Genomic DNA, 19,788 nt, shown 5'->3' on the forward strand with positions numbered 1-19,788 from the left:
CTGCTTGAAAGGCTAAAGGCTACTTTTATATTAGATTAAACCTGGAATTTTAAGTTCTCTGTTAATTGCAAAACTATCCTTTCCTGGGTCAACAAAGATTTTAATAATCAACAATATCCTCCCGTTTTTCTAAAGTATTCTTCCTACAAACAAGAAGAATTAGCAAAAGACCTTACCTGGTGCAGACACTCCATAACCATGACCAAGGTTGGAAATGACATAAGGCTCATTTAAAGTTATCCAAAATTTCACCTTGTCTCCCAATCTTCGAAAAACGAGGTCTGCGTAATCTTTAAATTTCGGAATGATGGTCTCGTTTTCCCACCCTCCAATATTCTGGAGGGCCTGAGGGAGATCCCAGTGGTACAGGGTTATCTAGAATTTAAGACATGCATTTACAATAGTCTTATCTTTTTTTTTGTTCAATTAACTAGTTATCTGTGTAGTGGCAAGCTGTAAAATATTACTTTGGGAGAAATGGTTTATTAAACTCTTCTACAAAACCACAGTCAAGTCATGGGGTGCAACTATATAATGCTCGAGTCAACAAACGTGAAATGCTTCCACGTTGAAACCTTTATGCTATCAATTAAGAGATGTTGTACATGCAATCATACTGTATTCGGCTTCTTTGCAGATATTTGGGTGGAAATAAAGAAAGAGTAGTGCAAATCTCACAAACATGCATATTCTTGCGACATTTTGTTTATTTTAATTTTTGGGAGTATTGGAAATCAGTTGACGGTACAGGTAGTTCTTGACTTACAATAGCTCATTCAGTGACCGTTCCAAGTTACAACGGCACTGGAAAAAGCAATTTATGACCATTTTTCACACTTACAATCTTTGTATCAACCCCATGATCATGTGATCAAAATTCATATGCTTTGCAACTGGTTCATACTTATGACCATTGCTGTGTCCTGGGGTTATTTGATCTCCTTTTGCAACCTTCTGACAAGCAAAGTCAATGGGGAAGCCAGATTCACTTAACAACTGTGGCAAGAAAGGTCATAAAGGGGGGGAAAATTCACTTAACAAATGTGTCATTTAACAACAGAAATTTTGGGCTCAATTGTGGTAATTTATTTATTTATTTATTTATTGGTTCGATTTATATGCCGCCCTTTTCCAGAGACTCAGGGCGGCTTACAATGCGTTAAGCAATAACCTTCATACTTTTGTATATACCTGCTTAGTAGGGCTTTCGCCCCCCCCAAAAGCGGTGTTCTTTTTTATACAAAGTCAGCTTATTGCCCACACAAACTGGGTCCTCATTTTACCTACCTCGAAAGGATGGAAGGCTGAGTCAACCTTGAGCCTGGTGAGATTTGAACTTGCAGTAATTGCAGGCAGGTGGTGTTACTTAACAGTGCTTTAGTCTGCTGCGCTACCAAGGCTCTTGGTAGAGGAGTTCCTGTACCTACCCTGTTTCCCTGAAAACAAGACCTACCCTGAAAATAAGACCTAGTATGATTTTTATGTATGTGCCTAATATGAGTCCTACCCCCAAAATAAGCCCTACTTAAGAGCCTGCACAGCCAGCCTCCTGCCCCACCATGAGCAAGCAGAAGAACTGGGCCTCCTGTACATGGGGAAAAAAATAAGATACTCCCTGAAAATAAGCCCTAGTGCCTATTTTGGGACCCAAAAGAAAATAAGACCCAGTCATATTTTCAGGGAAACACAGTAGTTCTTCTGAGTCTTGTATACCCAACCTTGACTATAGGTAGTCTTAGACTTACTACCATATGTTTCGTGACAGACGTTATAGTGACACTGAAAAAAATGACCTACAACTGGTTCCCATACTTATAATTGTCACAGCATCTCCATGGTCACAGGATCAAAATTCAGGTGCCTTGGTAACTGGCATATATTTACAATGATTGCAGCATCCTAGAATCATGTGATAACCATTTTTGACCTTCCCAACCGGCTTCCAAAAATCGAAGTCAATGGGGGAAACAAGATTCACTTAACAGCCATGCCATTCACGTAACAACTGCAGTGGTTCCCTGACAACTCTGGCAAAAAAAGGGCATAACACTGGGCACAATTTACTTAACAACTACCTTCCTTAGCAATGGAGATTCTGTCCCCAATTGTGGTCATAAGTTAAGGACTACCTGTATATAACAAATCATCTCATTCTAAACCTGAATGATGACATCTTATTCCCCCTTACAAACATATGCTGCAGTACAGAGGTCTCCAACCTTGGCAACTTTAAGTCTGGCGGACTTCAACTCCCAGAATTTCCCAGCCAGCTGGGAAATTCTGGGAGTTGAAGTCCGCTAGGCTTAAAAAGTTGCCAAGGTTGGAGATCCCTGCTGTAGTAGATTGTAAGGAATCTCACGCTGTTTATTTTACCTGAGGTTGGATATTTGCTGCAAGAAGTGCATCCACAAGTCTTTCATAGTACTTCAGGCCAGCTTCATTGATATGCTTGGTGGTCCCATCTGGGAGAATGCGAGGCCAGGAAATTGAAAAACGATAGTGGGTCACCTTGATATCGTTCAGAGCAGCCACATCTGCCTCTATTTTGTGGTAGCTGTCACAAGCTACATCTCCATTATCATCGCTGTCGATTTTCAAAGGCGTGTGAGCAAACTGGTCCCAAATACTGAGGCCTTTCCCATCCTCTCTCCAAGCTCCTTCGATCTTTAATAAAAGGAAAGTTATTTATCTTAGGTTTATTACAATTTTCCTGCTAGTAAATAATCACACATATGCACCCTGTTTTGATGTCCCAAAAGTGCTTTTTCAGGAGGCAACTGGATTTTTGTTTTTTCTTTGAAGACATTTTGCTCCTCATCCAAGAAGCTTCTTCAGCTTTGACTGGATGGTGGGGAACGGAAGGCTTTATATTCCTTGCAGACATCTGGTCATTTGCATCCTTTTAGAGCGTCGTTAAGGCCATCTGCAGGTTTATCTGTGTTCTCAGGGTCACCTGAATGGTGCAAATGGTTTCTGTAGTCTGCAATTTTTTTTCCCTCTGGAAATCTGTTCATCCAGCATCCAGTCAGGGCTGAAGAAGCTTCTTGGATGAGAAGCGAAATGCCTTCAATGAAAAAACAAGAAAAGTCCAGTTGCCTCCTGAAAAAGCACCTTTGGGACAACCATGACCTGGATAACTGAGAATTTCTATAGACTTTTAACCCCATTTTGATCCTTACCAAAAGACTGTAAATTTAGATGGAGAGAATGCGAATGACAGAGGCTCTTTATGGTTGAACAGGAATTTGAACCCAGCTCTGCTGCCCAACCCTAGACTAAGACGTTGGCTCTCACTTCAATGACTCACTGCTAAGTACAAATTAGCAGCATGATTATACTGACTATAAGAAAAAGAGAGACAGTTTAAGAACTGGCAATATGTTTCCTCCCATTTTTTTTTCTGGAGTTTGAATAAATTTGCCAAGGGAAGAATTCCTGTTAATCTTATAAACTTCATCTGGTCTAATAAGCATGTTTCTTTATTATGTGATTTGAATTATCATTAAAGTGGTAGCTCACCATCATCAAGATAAAGACTAATTTAGAAAAAAGAGTAGTCCAGACATCCTAGAACCAGCATACAGTTACACCAATTACCATTTGGGAGAAGCCAATCTCTACCACGTAGTCCATGAATTTCTCAACCAGTCCCACTCTCACAGTGAATGGATTCTGAAGTTCCCCAGCACGACCAGATGGGGAATCCAATCCCTGTCAAATTATCAAATCCAGCAACTCAGATAAGGACACTGCTGGCCAGCATGTTGGGTGATAAACAAGCAGTACCGCTAGCAAAGCAGAGCATCTGATCATAGCCAAGGGGATCATTGCTCTACTCTGGCCCTTCCTTAGACTTATAGCTTTTGAAACATGAATATCTCCAAATTAGGATACAGTTATACATACAGGCCTACATACAGACTTCCCTTTCCATATAGCAGAGGATTAAGGCCTTATTATAACAAGATTTGGCATTTAGTAATAGCACCCTGAGTCCAAGTCTCCCAGCTACCTGGCATCCAAAAATGCAAGTAAATCTTGAAACTTATTATTTCAAGGGGTCACATTGTCGTCACGTGACATTTAGCGACTTCCCCCCTTCACTAAACTGGGGATGGGCGTGGCTAGTGTGTAACGCATCCGGCCCGCAGGCCCCGAGTTTGATACCCCTGGTCTATATTGCTCTCTGCCAATCTCATTCCTTTGCCATACTGTCCAGTTCCTCTTCACCCTTCTAACCCCAGTCTGTAATCTCACAAGCTTTTCCCCCACACAAGCCCCTTCCATGGTAGTCTAGTTGGTGAATCCCCTAATTTTCCACTACCACCACTTCATACAAGCATTCTAACGGTCTATCCAGTGGCTATTCAGGCCAGATCTAACAAATCTCTCAATAATTTCCACAATTTTCTTCATAAAGTTCTATATCAAGGCATGTTTCTTTTTATAACCTGATATGCTGCTGTGGCCACACTCCAATAGAAGTTCTTGGGAAATTCTCCATAAAGGAACTCATCGTCTTTTGACAGCGGGAATCCGTTGTTACGTATGATTTCTGAATAATATATAGCAGACTCCTTAGGGGTTCTAGGCCTGTTTGGATTTTCAAAATCAACCTGATGCAGGCCAAATCTTGGCTCGTAACCATGCAGCCATTCAAAATTATCCATAAGTGACCAAGCAAAAAACCCTCGAAGATTTACTCCATCCAGTTTGTAGGCTAAAAAAACAACAACAGAAAAATCAAAAGACTGTTTTTGTATTAGATATGTTTACTGTAATGCTAAAAAAGAAAATGAAGTTAAGAAACAAGGAAAAGAGTTGATGATTTGCTCCTGTTGACTTATGTGTAAGTGTAGGTAGCAATCTTGGGAATAGCTGGAAGTAAATTGTCCTTCAGCCTACAGTTTTATGTACATTTAATGGATTTATTCCCAGATTTCATGATCCATGACACTAAGAATACAAACGCAGCCTTTCTGAACTCGGTTCTTCAGACATGCTGGATCTACAACACTCAGAACTACTGGCCAGAACTTCTGTTGGACAAGGCTACAGTACTACATGTTTTTTTCTGGGAAGAAATCCCTTTGAACTCTGAAGAAATAACTTCATTTGCAGGAGACAGAGAATACATGAGAAATTTCCTCTAAGAAAGCATTACTAAAACTCAGTGGCCATTCCAGAAAACAATTATTTTTCAGATGTAAAAGTAATTGAAAAGTTAATTAAGACTTATTGTATTTAAAATGATGACTGATACAACCCTGCATACTTTTATTCTGAATTCCTACATGGTCAATAGCATTTACTGTCAGGAATGTATGCTTAGGTACGCATGCTTGATTTAATTAACTTTAAATGTAATCATTCTTAATTTATATTTTTATCTAAGAGTGCAATCCTAAGGATATTTTGCCAATGCTAAATTCCACTGAGTCCTAAGTACTTTGCTTCCTTTCAACATTATTTAAAGCTTGGATTAGTTTAGCTGAGTAATAAGATGACTATAGGCAATGTGTCAAATTTGGCTTTGCTCTTTTTTTGTTTAGCTTTTTCTAATAAAAACAAAATTAAATCGATACCTAGCTTAAAGCAAAGCAAAACAGCCTCTAGTCTAGATTATTTACAGGAATGCCTCTGGGCTTGCATTCATTGCTTGGAAGAGTCCAAAGGTGAGCTGAATTAGTGCACAATACTCAAGGTTCCCTCTTGGAACGTAGATGTTCCATGACGTCATCTTGGCCACCAGATGATCAGGATGCCCATGATAAGTCTAAACTTTCCAAGGAGGTCCAGTAACCACTGAACCCAAAAATGTATCCATGCTTCCTATCTGGTACCTACAAGCAGATGTTAAATTGCTATTCTTAAAGCATCATCAAGAGCCATTGGAAGTTGGGCAGCATATAAATTTAATAAATTATTATTATTATTATTTTCATTACCTTTCAAAGCTTCATCAATGTGGGTTTTATAATAAAATATCCTTTTGGTATCATCAACATCTGACTTAGCTTTTATTCCAATTCCATTTTCGGTAATGTAAATAGGTAGATTGCCGTACTCCTCTTTGATCCAGTTGAGGAGCCTCCGGAGCCCCCATGGCACGGCTGGCGTATTTGCCAGGGCTGTGGTTGGCCATGAAAAATCTCTCTCCAGGCCTCGTTCTTGGTCAGTTTCATAAGAAAATGGTTTCAACTTGGTGGTTTTGTGCTGTATAAAGCTGGCGGTATAATAGTTTAAGCAGAAGACATCTGCTGTGCCCCTGATAAATTGTTTCTCTTCTTCAGTGAAAACGGGAAGGCGGGTGACGGGCAGTTTCTGTAAATCAGTCCTGTTTCCTACTGTCCATTTCATGGCACTTGGATAATCACCGTTTTTAAAAATTGGATGTGCAAACCATCCTGCAGTGAACTGGAGGAACCGATCTGCTGCTTCTACATTGCGGGAATTTCTCCGTGTCTTCGGCTCGACCCAATCAATGTTGAGACTTATGGAAATTACACCTTCCTGGCTTTTCCTATACTTCTGGTCATATGTATGATATACCCTGGCATGAGCCTTCAGTATTGTATGACCAACCTTATAGAGGGCATCACCTGGATTGTTTTCTACATTCGGAGGATGGACTCCTGTGTCATAGCCAAACCATGAAATTATGATAGGTTCGTTGAAAGTAATCCAGAATTTAACCCTATCTCCAAAAGTCTGAAAACAGAAGTCGGCATAACTATTAAACAGTTCAATCAGATCAGGGTTTTCCCATCCACCAATATCTTGGAGAGCTTGAGGCAGATCCCAATGGTATAAAGTGGCCATTGGTGTAATATTTGCAGCCAGTAAACCATTGATCAATCGGTTGTAATAATCAACCCCATGACTATTTATAGATTGGTTTCTGCCATCTGGAAAAATTCGAGACCATGAGAAGGAGAAGCGGTAACTGTTCACCTTTAAGGCTTTCAATAAATAAAGATCTTCATCTACTTTATTGTAGCTGTCACAAGCTATATCTCCAGTGTGATTGTTCTTAATTTTTCCTGACGCATGAGTAAAATTATCCCATATGCTAGGCCCTTTCCCATCTGCATTCCAGCCTCCTTCAATCTGATAGGCCGAAGTGGAAACACCCCACAGAAAATCTTCTGGGAAAGTGTCATAAAAATACATGTCTCTTTCAAAATCAGTCTGACCAGAAAACTTTTCCCAAACTATCTTTGCCTTTGATGGGACTTCAGATGCTGACAAATTAGGCAACCTCGAGAACATGGAAAAATGCTTTCTGAATGGCTGGGTATGTTTTATCATGCTTGCATTAGGAAATCCATTATTTTCAATCACAGAAGAGAAGAAATATGCAGATTTTCTTGGCGTCCTTTGTCTATTGGCATCTTCAAAATTCACATTATGGAAGCCAAATTTTTGACTATAACCTGACATGCCTTCGAAGCCATCAATCAATGATCGGGCAATATATGCCCGAACATCCACACCATCTTCCTTTACAGCTGTTGAGCAAAGAACAAACAATTTATTTAGTTTTTCATTCAGTCCTGTAAAATACACAGAATAACCAAAAATTTATCCTTCTTTCATCTACACAAAAGTGATGTGAATATGTGCAGGCCATAAGTGGTCTCTCAATAGGATCACAACCTATCAGGCATGAAAGATCAGGTCCACATATAAGGATCCAATTCAACTGATTTATTGCTAAATATGGACAGAAATCTTTTCAAGTAAGAGCACCTGCTTGGAGTTAGATAAGGGTCCATGGAATTCAAAGATGGTTGATCTTAGTTTACTTGTGGCTATGTAGACATTCTAGACCAGTGATGGCTAACCTTTTTGCCATTGCATGCTAGGAGGGACGGGAAGGGGGGTCACGCGCACGTGTGCCCACACCCATAATTCTATGCGGCCCGTCCCCACGTATGCACGCATGACCCCCACGCTCCTGGCATGTGATGGCACAATGGGCCCAGGAGGCCTGTTTTTCTCTCTCTCCAGGCTCCAAAGCCTTTCTAGGAGCTTGGGGAGGGTGAAAACAGCCTTCCCCACCCTCCCAGAGGCCGGAAACGGCCCGTTTGCCAACTTCCGGTGGGACGGAGCTGAGCACGCGTGCCATAGGTTCGCCATCATGGTTCTAGACAATCAAAGGCCTTTTATCTCTGCCCCCTTTTATCTCCGCCCCCAGGTTCTGCCATTCCTTCCCCTATAGAACCAAAACTATATTCAATTTTATTTAGCTTGAAATACAACTGTTAAAAGTTATACTTTGGTATCGGGTTATGGAAAAGTTCTGGGATTATACACAAGACTTTGAGGAACTGCAGCCTACCCTTTTTGTTGTACCTTTTTGACATACAAAAGGCATAAAAAGGGGTGATATCTTAACAAACCTCTTAATTCAGGGTAAAAAGCTAAAAACATTATTGATTGTAATCATACATAACTCACAGCTGGACAAGTGAACTAACATTTTAAAAAGTAAGTAAAGCCTTTTGACAGTTACGTCAGCAGTCTCTGATTCATCGGGATGTGTAAGTCTCCACTTATGCTGTAGTGACTAGATGACAGAGATGCTTCTTTGATCAAGGATTTCATTGCAAGGGGCCAGGTATTCCAGCATTACCCATCAAGCTTCCCTGAGCCTTTCTGCCCAACCCGTAAGACTATGCATGAGAAATGGCCTTTGATTCTATCAATTGATTGGCTTTACCAGTGATGGCTGCCAATCCTTTGTGCTACCTGAAGCTCAGTAGTAGACCCCAAGCCAGTGCCATCCATCTTTCATGGTCTGGTATGAGAAGGCAAACAATAGATTTGTATATTTTAAGCCAGGATAAATAACAGGCCAATATGAAGCCTTGAAGGAATGCTTCTCTCTGGCACAGCTCTAGGAAATGAAGTAGCTCTCCATTTCTGGGCAATGTCATCAAACTGATTATTTCACTAGACTGGGGCAATCTTCTGAGCAGAAGACATTTCCACCAAAGTATAAAAGTCAAATAAGGTGCCCAGTCTTGATGTTTTCAGTTGGAGGCAAAGAGGCACTCTCTTGAAGAAGGCCACAGCAGTGATTGAAATCAAGTCACTCTAGAAAGTGAAGTAATACCCCTTGGAAGTTTTATAGGAAAAACCTTTGCAACTGGAGTCACTCTGCATGTGTTTTAATGATTTGGCTCCCGAAAGCATGGGAGATATGAAGTGACATTCAAACATTTTATGCGTGTTTTGAGAGTATGTGAAGTTGATTGAGATGGAATAGGTGTGCTACACCTAGCATCTAAAACGGTTACATTGCCAATGGGTTTCAGCAGAATGATCTTTGGAGCTGTAGGGACTGCAGGTCTTCCCTGATTTTTGGGTTGCTCAGGTAGACATGCAAATTTAACCTATCAGGCCAATATAGATAAACAATACATGGGACACTAACAACTAGCATCTGGTGAAAAAGCCAAATATTCACCAAGCTTTCAGACACTCGACATGAAAACCTTCTGTACCTTTTAAAGCCTCATTGATATAGAGACGATAGTAATCCACCCTTGCGGTATCATTAATCAAATCAGCTCCATCATCAATAGGTGCACCGTTTGCCGCGATGTATATGGGGATATTGCTCTTTGTATATTCTTCAGACACAAATTGCAGCAATCTCCTCAACCCCCAGGGAACAACATGCAACCAAGGTGCAGCTGTCGTCGGCCAAGAAGGATCCACATGCCGGGTAAAGCCCCCAATGGTCTCATAATCTGAATTACAGGTTTGATTATCCAAAACGCCAACAAGTCTAGAAGTATAATGAGAAAGGCCAAAGAAGTCAGCTGTTCCTTGCACCATCTTCTTCTCCTCGCTGTTGAATGTGGGGAGCTTGGCAATGTTGACAGAGCACTGCTTAATTGTCTCCGCAATCTGGGTTTTCAAGATCTCTGGATAATCACCATTAATAAATATTGGGTGAGCAAACCAACCCAACATGAATTGCAAGTAGCGCTCGGCTGCTTTCAAATCCTGGGGAGATCCGGGATTTCGGGGTTCAGCCCAATCAGAGTTCAACACTATGCCAACCTTCCCTTGCTGTCGGGAACGGTACTGCGTGTTGTAAACATGCCAAGTTCGAGCATGTGCCTTGAGGATGATATGAGCCACCTGTTGGAAAACAGAAACATACAATAAAATCAGTAAGACGTTACTCCACTGAATATTTTATTCAAAGTTACAAATTCAGATGCTACAGTAGTATCTCTGACAAGAAGGAATACGAAAAAGTGCTAATCCAGGTGATATTATATCAGCAGGTGCTAATGTTCATCTATTGAGGCTCCTGATTTAGGCTTGACTAACCATACTCTGAAGTATGAAGGGACACAGTAGCTCAGTGGCTAAGACCCTGAGCTTGTCGATCGAAAGGTCGACAGTTCAGCAATTCGAATCCCTAGTGCTGTGTAATGGGGTGAGCTCCCGTTACTTGTCCCAGCTTCTGCCAAAATAGCAGTTCGAAAGCACATAAAAAATGCAAGTAGAAAAATAGGGACCACCTTTGGTGGAAAGGTAACTGTGTTCCGTGCGCCTTTGGCGTTTAGTCATGCCAGCCACATGACCATGGAGATGTCTTCGGACAGCATTGGCTCTTTGGCTTTGAAATGCAGATAAGCACCGCCCCCTAGAGTTGGGAATGACTAGCACATATGTGCGAGGGGAATCTTTATCTTTACCTTTAACCATACTCTGAGAAGAAAAATCTAAGGATTTTTCTTAGCCCATTTTTGGCACAGATAGCAAGCAGATGGGTTACAATAGGCCAAGCAGATGGGTTACAATAGGCCAAGCCGGATTTAAGAATTTGGCCCTTTCCATTCCAGATATATTTGAAGGGTTCTGAGAGTGTTTTGGGGACCATGAAGGAGAAGTTGGTACCATGTGCAACCTATCGGTCACTGGTTGCCCACTTTTCTCTTAAATGCTTGGCAGTTTGATCTTAGTCTTCAGGACTTGGATTTCTCCTTCTTCTTTTCAAACTGTTAAATACGTGATTTATATTAATTCAGATTAAGTAGCAATTAACAATGACCTTTTGTCCTTCAACCTTTAAGTAAGGGCAAGTTTTATTGCTTCTGGTACCTGATAGGATGCCGTGCCTGGACTGACGATTCCTGGAGGATGCTGCCCTGTACCGTAGCCAGCATAGCTAATGACCCAGGGTTCATGGAAGGTAATCCAGAGCTTGACGCGATCTCCAAAAGTGGCAAAGCAGAAAGCTGCGTAGTTGACAAAAGCATCAATGATACTTTCATTCTGCCAACCACCAAAGTCCTGCAGCACTTGAGGAAGGTCCCAGTGGAACAAGGTCACCATGGGTTCAATGCCAGAATCCAGCAAGTTGTCAATGAGTTTGTTGTAGTAATTCACTCCTTGAGGATTCAGGCTGCTGTTGTCCCCATTGGCAAAAATCCTAGACCATGATATAGAAAATTTGTAGATCTTGGGCTGAAGGCCTCTAAGCAGATAAATATCATATTCGGCCTTGCGGTAACTATCACAGGCAACGTCAGCGGTTTGATTCTTATGGATTTGGCCTTGATGTCCATATCGATCCCAGATACTCTCTCCTTTCCCATCTTCTGCCCAGGCTCCTTCAACATTAAAGGATGCTGTTGATGTACCCCAGAGAAAACCACTGGGAAACGTATCTGCCAAAAAAGAGTCTCTTTCCAGCTCAGTTTGGTTAGCAAATTTTCCCCAAGTCTTTTGATAGTTTGAAAGCGGAGTCCCAGCTCGTGTAGAGTCTTCCTTCTGCTTTGGTTGAACAGCTGGATCCTTGTGGGAGCTTTAAAAAAATGTGACTATATCAATAACTGCACTTTTTATCATGACTCGTTCAAATGAATTCATTCAAATCATTCAAATGAAATTTTGGCAAGTAATTTCAAAATACAGATTATGTTATGCAAACTTGATGTGAAAACCATTATATTTGTTGGGCGAATCATCCAGGGTTTTACACAATCTTTAGTGTATAGATTTTCATAAAACCCACCACGAATATAGAAATTCAAAGCAAATGTTGAATTGGCGGTTGTGATACCTGCCTTTTTGTACATGCGTCATGACATTACACCCATGTACGCCAAGGGTGGAATTTGTGCCCAACAATATGATGCATGTTGGTTATTCTGATGACTAGTCTAGTTTTGCCTCTGTAAATCAGACTAAAATGTAGAAAGTCTGTTGGCTGGCCCAATGAGTCATCTCTTCATTGGTAAGAGAGATATTATAAAGTTCAAGCCATATTGGCTAATATTTTGTCTGCACGTAGGAATGTGTTCATGTGTATGTGTATATGTATGTATATGTACACATACACACATGCATGATAAAAAAAACCCTGCATTTGAATCTGAATCCCTCCAAAGATTTTGATATTCAGCTCCAGGGCATCAAGAGAGCTGATCCAGCCCATCTGAAAATCAACTATGTTGGTGATGTACGCACCAGATTGGGAAGGAGAGTGTACAGGAAGTTCTTGACTTACAATCACAATTGAGCCCAAAATTTATGTTGCTAAGTGAGAAATTTGTCAAGTGAGTTTTGCCCCATTTTACGACTTTTCTCGCCAACTTTATTAAGTGAGGCACTGTGGTTCTTTAAATGAGTAACACGGTTGTTAAGTGAATTTGGTTTCCTCCTTCACTTTGCTTATCAGAAGGTCTCAAAAAGGTGACCACATGATTCTGGGACACTGCAACCGTCATAAATGTGAGTCAATTGCAAAGCATCTGAATGTAGATCAGGTGACCATGGGGATGCTGTAACGGTCACTAAGTGTGAAAAATGGTTACAAGTCACTTTTTTCAGTGCCGTTGCAACTTTGAACGGTCACTAAATGAACTGTTGTAAGTCGAGGACTACTTGTATACACCACCAACATGCTGTTGATGAAAGGAACTATTTCAGAACTGGGCAAAATGTCAGCAATCTCTTCTCTTGATCTAGTTAATATCTCTTGATCTAATTAATATACTAGGTGAAGCCATTTTATGAGAGCAGCATGAATAAGAGTTCCGCTTGATGTGGAAAAGAATGAAAATCTGACTTTGGGTTTTACTGATTAGACTGATAGATCTTTATAGAAATGGCCTTGTTCATATGATTATGAAAAAGCAAAAAGTTGTGATTTGATGTTAATCCCTTATTTTACTGTAACAGAGAGAGTCGGAAGTCAATGCTTCTTTTTCTTAAAAAAAAAGAAAGGGGGAAAGGGGGAAGAGAAGTGAAGAAAGATAAGAAAAGAAATTCTTATCTTTCTTCACTTCTCCTCCCCCTTTCCCCCTCCCTGCTTTTCTATTTATTTTTGTATTTTGTCTTTTATAATACTTTATAACTCAATAAAAATGTTAATCTAAAGAGCAAACAAAGCAGCCAGTTGTAGGACTGACTTCTCATGATCTGATAATCCAGGGGTACTTTAGGAGGAAAGCAGAGGGCAGTAGTCAAAACTTTGGGGAAAGAGCTATGGCTTAAAGCAAAGTTTCCCCAAAACTTTGGGGAAAGAGCTATGCCAGGGCTTTAAGAATTCCTGACTAGATCCCAGGATTCCTTATTTTCAAAGCAACCAAACCATTGTCGGAATATTTTGTATGAAGTTAAGAATAGCGGTAATGCGTTTAGGCAATACAGTGTTTGCCCTCTTTTGAACTGCCAGATTGCTCTCCCAAAACATTTGAAGTTTAGAACAGTTAGACTAAAAATATATGGCCACATATACAGCACCCCTGAAGTCAAAAACACAGTTTTGGTCAAGCACGGGATTTCTGAAGCTAACACGAAATATATTTTTGATTTACTGCAATGGCATTACCCTGTTTCCCCAAAAATAAGACATCCCCTGATAATAAGCCGAATCAGGCTTTTTGAGCACACGGCAATAAGGCCAAGCGCTTATTTCAGGGTTCAAAAAAATATAAGACAGGGTCTTATTTTCGGGGAAACACGGTATTTAAGTGCTGACCAAAATGCTTGCACTTACCAAATATTTATTATAAAAGAGGCATATAAGGACTGTCAAAAAAAACCATGCACTTTATTTATTTAATCACACGTAAGAAAAAAAAATTAATATTTCATACCTTGCTTTTGGAACGGCTAAGTTCTCTAAGAAGGAGTTCACATCGTAGCCTTTCACCTGTGCTTCGGCTTCATGTATGGTTGGAAAATAGAGAACAGATTCAGTGCAATGAATAGAAAAACAAGAATAAATAAGAACTTTCGGTTTGACTACTGGCCCTTCTTAGGCATATCAGCTCTTTAGCAAGAGAGGTCTAAAACATTCTGCTAAGTGCAATATCCTCTATCACACTCAAGAGAAACTGCTTAATTTGCAGCTCATATAACAAGGTTATCCTCTAATGTGAAGTTATTGCTCTCAACCTCTAGTATCCATTTGATTTCCCCCTCCCCATGGAAATAAATAGCATTCCCCCGGGCAGTAGTGCAGGAGGAAAATTGCTGTATTTTTCTTGCTTCCTAATCCATATGCGTCTAAGCCACACAAAAGAAACGCTTGTCCTAGTTCCCACACAAGAAACATACCACTGAAAATGGAAGCCATTGTTGTAGGTAGGTTTTCTTCAACAGAAGAACATCCAGAGAAGTTTAGAGTAAAGAGTAGAACATCCTTATCATGTATGAGATGCTGAAACCAAAACATATTAAGTTATGACATGTGCTAGTCTTAAGTGAGAGTCAAGATCATCTTGGAGAAAATCTGTGTGGTTGCTAGGAATTGAATGACTTGACAATCAATCAGTCAAATCTTACTTAAGGGAGAATTACTCCAGTGGTGGGATTCAATTTTTTTTGCTACTGGTTCTGTGGGCGTGGCATGGTGGGCGTGACATGGCTTGGTGGGTGGGTGTCGCATGGCAGGGGAAGGATACTGTAAAATCTCCATTCCCTCCCCATTCCAGGGGAAGGTTACTGCAAAATCCCCATTTTCTCTGATCAGCTGGGACTCGGGAGGCAGAGAATAGATGGAGGCAGGGCCAGTCAGAGGTGGTATTTACCAGTTCTCCGAACTACTCAAAATTTCTGCTACCGGTTCTCCAGAACTGGTCAGAACCTGCTGAATACCACCTCTGAATTACTCCCTATAAAAAAGGCAACATTGCTTTTCCTAAGTGCTGTAGAAAGGTTTGGTAAATGCTGGTGATTAATGCTGTATGAATAAAACTCTCCATCAACATCCTTCCTCACCCTGAGTTTTCCTGCTATGTTTGGTCAAAATCCTCAGACAGCACATCAGAATGGCCCTTAATTGAAAATGCCTTCCCATTTAGACCAAGGGCAACATTAAAGACTCATTCTCATGCATGCTTAAAAAAAATAGGTAGTCTGAACCAAAATGGATATTGATCAAAAGGAAAGATTTGGAGGATAGAATATCAGACACGCACACACACACACACACACACATACTGGATTTATTACCCAGTTAGATGAAGGCCAGAGTTTTCTATTCAGTGGAGCAAACCCAATAAACACAGGTCTTATTTGCAAATAAATACATAGAGAATTGAGCGGTGTGCAAGGTTCAGGCAAATTCTGTGGCTTGTTTCTAAGTGAACATTCTGTAAAATTAATTGCAGCGTATCTGCTTTGGAGATGAACAGCCAGCTTAGCACCAAATTGCACTCACATTAATTCAGGGAAACTTAGTTAAGGTTTCCTTAGATAGGCAACGTATCCCACCCAGATGTGTTTGATTACAGAACCTTTGGAGAAAGGTCGATAGTTCAAGACATCGGAAAAGCACTGAATTGAGGAAGGCTGCAAAAAGTCTGTATTAATATCAGCAAGGCCATTCAAGAAAGTTTGCAGAATACCACAAAGTAAATTGGTGCAATTGATCTGAATTACCTTGATTTCACTGAGCATCTTTTCAATACTCGCTTCGGTCTTACAGTTGTACCGTAGGCTGAGGGACAGAAAATCTATAGAGCCCTAAAATGAAACAGAACCTTGTTATGGAGAGGCCATAAATATCTGCAACCATTTCTGCAGTTATACTTCTGGAAGAACATTCATCAGGATAATCAGGGATATCTGCCAAGGGAGGTGCCTACAGGATCAAAATGGGAGGCATGGCTAGCCCCGTTTTGGTGCATGTGACACATATAGATTCTGACGCTGCTGACTGTTAATCCACACCTCCTCCCTCAATGCTCCTTTTACATTATATTTTGGAACGAGGTTTATTTTTAAAACACCCATTTATACTTTGATGGCTGGCTGGTCTGAAGGAACATAACAGCATTATACAAAGAGAACGAATTATGAAGCAGAATTATTTTAGCACGGTGATGCCCGATTTTCAGATTTTAAAGATGGATTAGCTACTCTTGCATGCTAATGCAAATCTGAGAAAAATCCATAACCCCTGAAATTATGCAAAACACAAAATCTCAAAGATCTATTCCCACTATACATCCTCCAAATGTAAAGGTGGAAAAAAAAATTACTGCAAAAGCAGAGAAATCACCATTTGCAAATCTTGAATAAAATATATCAAAGTTATGTATGCATACAGCAAAGTACATCAGCAAACAGGTACATTTTCTTCTAAAGCATAGTACAGTAATGGCTAACCTTTTTGCCGTTGCGTGCCAAAAGCAGGGGGAGTGCAGAGGTTGCACTATGGTGTGGCTATGCTGAATCTAGCTACAGGCCTAGCTACCACCTAAGACATGGGTGTCAAACTCGCGGTGTCACGTTGCAGTCTCATGACATTTTGTGGTTTCCCCCCCTTCGTGTAGCTGGGGTGGGCGTGGCCTATGCATGATGCATCTGGCCCTTGGGCCACCAGTTTGACACCACTGATCCTACCATTATTTCTATGGGATATAATTTTCAGCTGTGAAGACAGTGATCAGTTGCAGTTCCCCATGGAGACCAAAAAAGGCACATGCATTCAGTTGGATAAAAAAATAAATCAGATCACTTCTGAAGATATTCTGAGAATATTAAAGTCTTGTTAGATTCATCTGATCCAGCATCTTGCTTCCTAAAATAGCTCACTTGCAGATTTAGGAAGATTTCTCAGTTAACCTCAATGGAAAAGTCCTCTTCTACTCCCCAAAGGCCAGGCTTCAAAGGTTGGTATTCCCATGGTGTCATTATAACTAACAGCCATTTCATGGGCTTATTTCTATAAATGTGTCATATTCCCTTTTGAGATTAGCTAGGCTACTGGCCATGGTAACTAATTGCTGTGAATTCCATAAAGACAACAGGTACAGTACAAAATGTTTTGTGCTATATTCTTTTCCAACAGGATCTTCAGCTTGCCAGATGTTGGACAATCTCAAACAGGCTACAAGAACTGCTTCATTAAACTGCTAATGGGCTGCATTTGCTTTAGGAAATTCTGTGTCATGTTTTGCAAGGTAGAATTCTTTTTTTTTCCAGCTACAGGTTGGAGACTAATCTGATTCCAAGAAAATTAAACACATTACCCAAACTGAAGATATGAATGATTCTGGAAGAACCAGCTGATTATCACTAAAGTCCAAGGAAATAGATACTTTTCCATCTGAAAATTAGGGAAAAAATACATTGTTAAAAGAATCCAAGGAGAAAAATGAATGGAAAGAAAGAACCAGTATTTAAGTAGTTAGGAGTCTTCAGGTAAGCCTTGAGGATTTGGCAGTACTAGAGAATGAATGAATGAATGAATGAATAACTAATGAACTATTCAAAAAGCAGGATGCATGCTTTTGTCTGTGCCTGTGGATAGGGAAGATGCATTTGGCTTTGATGGATTTGAGATAATAGAAGAAAACAAGCAGCTTCTATTTAAGAAAGGCACAATAAGAAGTCAGGAATTCAACTGAATTAAGACTGATAAAATTCTCTTTGAAAAAATGTTCACCCTTAAGATTACTCTGCTAGTCTTAAAACACCTTGTGATACTTCCTAGAATATGTGGTATTAGCTCATTAAGCATTGCACTCACTTACACTATGTTCCAATCTCTAAAATTCACGTTGTCCAAAACTGCAATTCATTCATCGATTCATTCATTCCAACTTACCTTTAAATGAGTGCTTTTCATGGTAGATTTTATAAGCTTTTTGATGTGCTGAAACTAGCATTTCTAGAGGAAAGTCTTTTGGATCCTCAAGAGGTAATTCCTTGATATTTTCAGGCAAATGGCTGAAAGTGATCCAGGTGCCCACTGATTCACCAAAAGTCCTAAATGAAAAGTCTGCATATTCAGCAAAAAGATCGGCAAAAGTGGTAGATCCAAGCCGAGCGCCTAAAGATTTCGGCAAACCATGTTGATGCAGAATCAAAACTGGCTTAAGATCAGCATATTTGAGAGTTGTGAGAAGTTGTTGGTAGCATTCCACGTTTCTCTTGTTGGGCTTTTGAGCCTTCATTTCTGGCAGGATACGAGACCATGGCAAGGCCACCTTAAAATGCGTCACACCTTTTGCCCGGAGCTTGGCAAAGTGTGATGACAAAGAAGTGAGTGACTGTTGATGGCAAAGACAATCTAGCCGAGCTTCTACAGAATAAAGCATAGGTTCTCCCATACATCCACTCTTGAAATTTAATGAATTCATTAACTCAACAGAAAGAGGACCTGCGATGAAAATACGCCCTTGACCAGGGCCAAATTTCCAGCCTTCTCCAAAGCAAAAAAAAGGAAAGAGAAAAACTAAACATATTTTATAAACTAGCTCCATGTCTGTGGATGCTACAGCACAAGGACTCATGCTGCATTTATATTAGATCAGAGATAATAAAATTTAACATTTAACTTTTATAACTGCTGAGATACAAAGGTGCCTAATGGTGGTGTACTACAATAACACCATGAGATATTTAATTCTCTGAATGTCTTTTATTAAAGGTAGGGAGCAAGCATTAAAAATGCAACTTAAGTGGCAGAACTTATTACTTATTAATGTATTGCCAAGTCCATAGGTCACTAACTATCCAAATGGAGTCTAGGCAGATGTTGAAAAGATAACAGTCAACGATGCCAGTGTAACTCTTGTGGGATACTTGGTATACAGTATTCATAGTCACATCCCGAAGATTTTTTTTAATCCAAATTGTGCTTCAAAGGATCAGAAGGGGGTTAGAACCAATACAGAGGGTATCTCTACATCTGGCTAGCTCACCTGGATTCTAAAATACACACAGAAACTATGAGTTTCTCCCCAACATGGTATTCTCAATACTAAAAATTCACCTTGACTAATAGGTAGCAATGAGATTTTCTGGATTAAAAAAAAAGTGCCATGTATGAGAATTAAAACGATCCTTGTAGCATGAGCCAACCTGAATTATCAGGACCATATACCTTTTCTTTAAATTAGATTACATTTACATCTTAATCGGTGTGTACGTGAATTTCTTTCCATTTGATCAAGGCTAAATAACAAAATTAGCTTATTCCCAAATTATCGTAATAATATTTTAGCATCACAACTGTAAAATTCAATTTTGATGTTTGGACTAATGATCTTTATCCAGCAAGATCAACATATAAGGATGTGTAAAAGGCTATAGAAATTGAATAAATACATAAACAATGAATAAAAGGCTTTGACCATGAAACCCCTGAACTTGTGGCATTCTGAGATCAGACAAACAACACACATGCTTTGAAAACTTTTGTCCCAAACATAAAACAAAACTTGACTGTTTTTAGTTTAACAATGTGTTTTATCTTAGTAATTCCAACCTGAAAGTGGTATTCCAAAAGTATGA

General features: G+C 40.0%; 1 protein-coding gene across 1 annotated transcript in view; it reads right to left on the reverse strand.

Annotated features, from left to right (window-relative positions):
* Positions 1–18,853, reverse strand: part of LCT (lactase) — a 31,903-nt gene extending 13,050 nt beyond the window's left edge. The window contains exons 1-11 of the mRNA XM_034424272.2: positions 18,098–18,853; positions 17,520–17,596; positions 15,925–16,008; positions 14,599–14,701; positions 14,136–14,202; positions 11,131–11,836; positions 9,513–10,158; positions 5,949–7,511; positions 4,452–4,720; positions 2,374–2,664; positions 177–375 (exon numbers count right to left, since the gene is read on the reverse strand). Coding sequence (XP_034280163.2) covers positions 177–375; positions 2,374–2,664; positions 4,452–4,720; positions 5,949–7,511; positions 9,513–10,158; positions 11,131–11,836; positions 14,136–14,202; positions 14,599–14,701; positions 15,925–16,008; positions 17,520–17,596; positions 18,098–18,785 — 4,693 coding nt within the window. The 5' untranslated portion in view covers positions 18,786–18,853. The remainder of the gene's footprint in view (positions 1–176; positions 376–2,373; positions 2,665–4,451; positions 4,721–5,948; positions 7,512–9,512; positions 10,159–11,130; positions 11,837–14,135; positions 14,203–14,598; positions 14,702–15,924; positions 16,009–17,519; positions 17,597–18,097) is intronic.
* Between the last annotated feature and the right edge of the window lie 935 nt (positions 18,854–19,788).

The sequence above is a fragment of the Pantherophis guttatus genome, chromosome 1 (genome assembly GCF_059756535.1).
Source record: "Pantherophis guttatus breed Tessera chromosome 1, ASM5975653v1, whole genome shotgun sequence".
NCBI lineage: Eukaryota > Metazoa > Chordata > Lepidosauria > Squamata > Colubridae > Pantherophis > Pantherophis guttatus.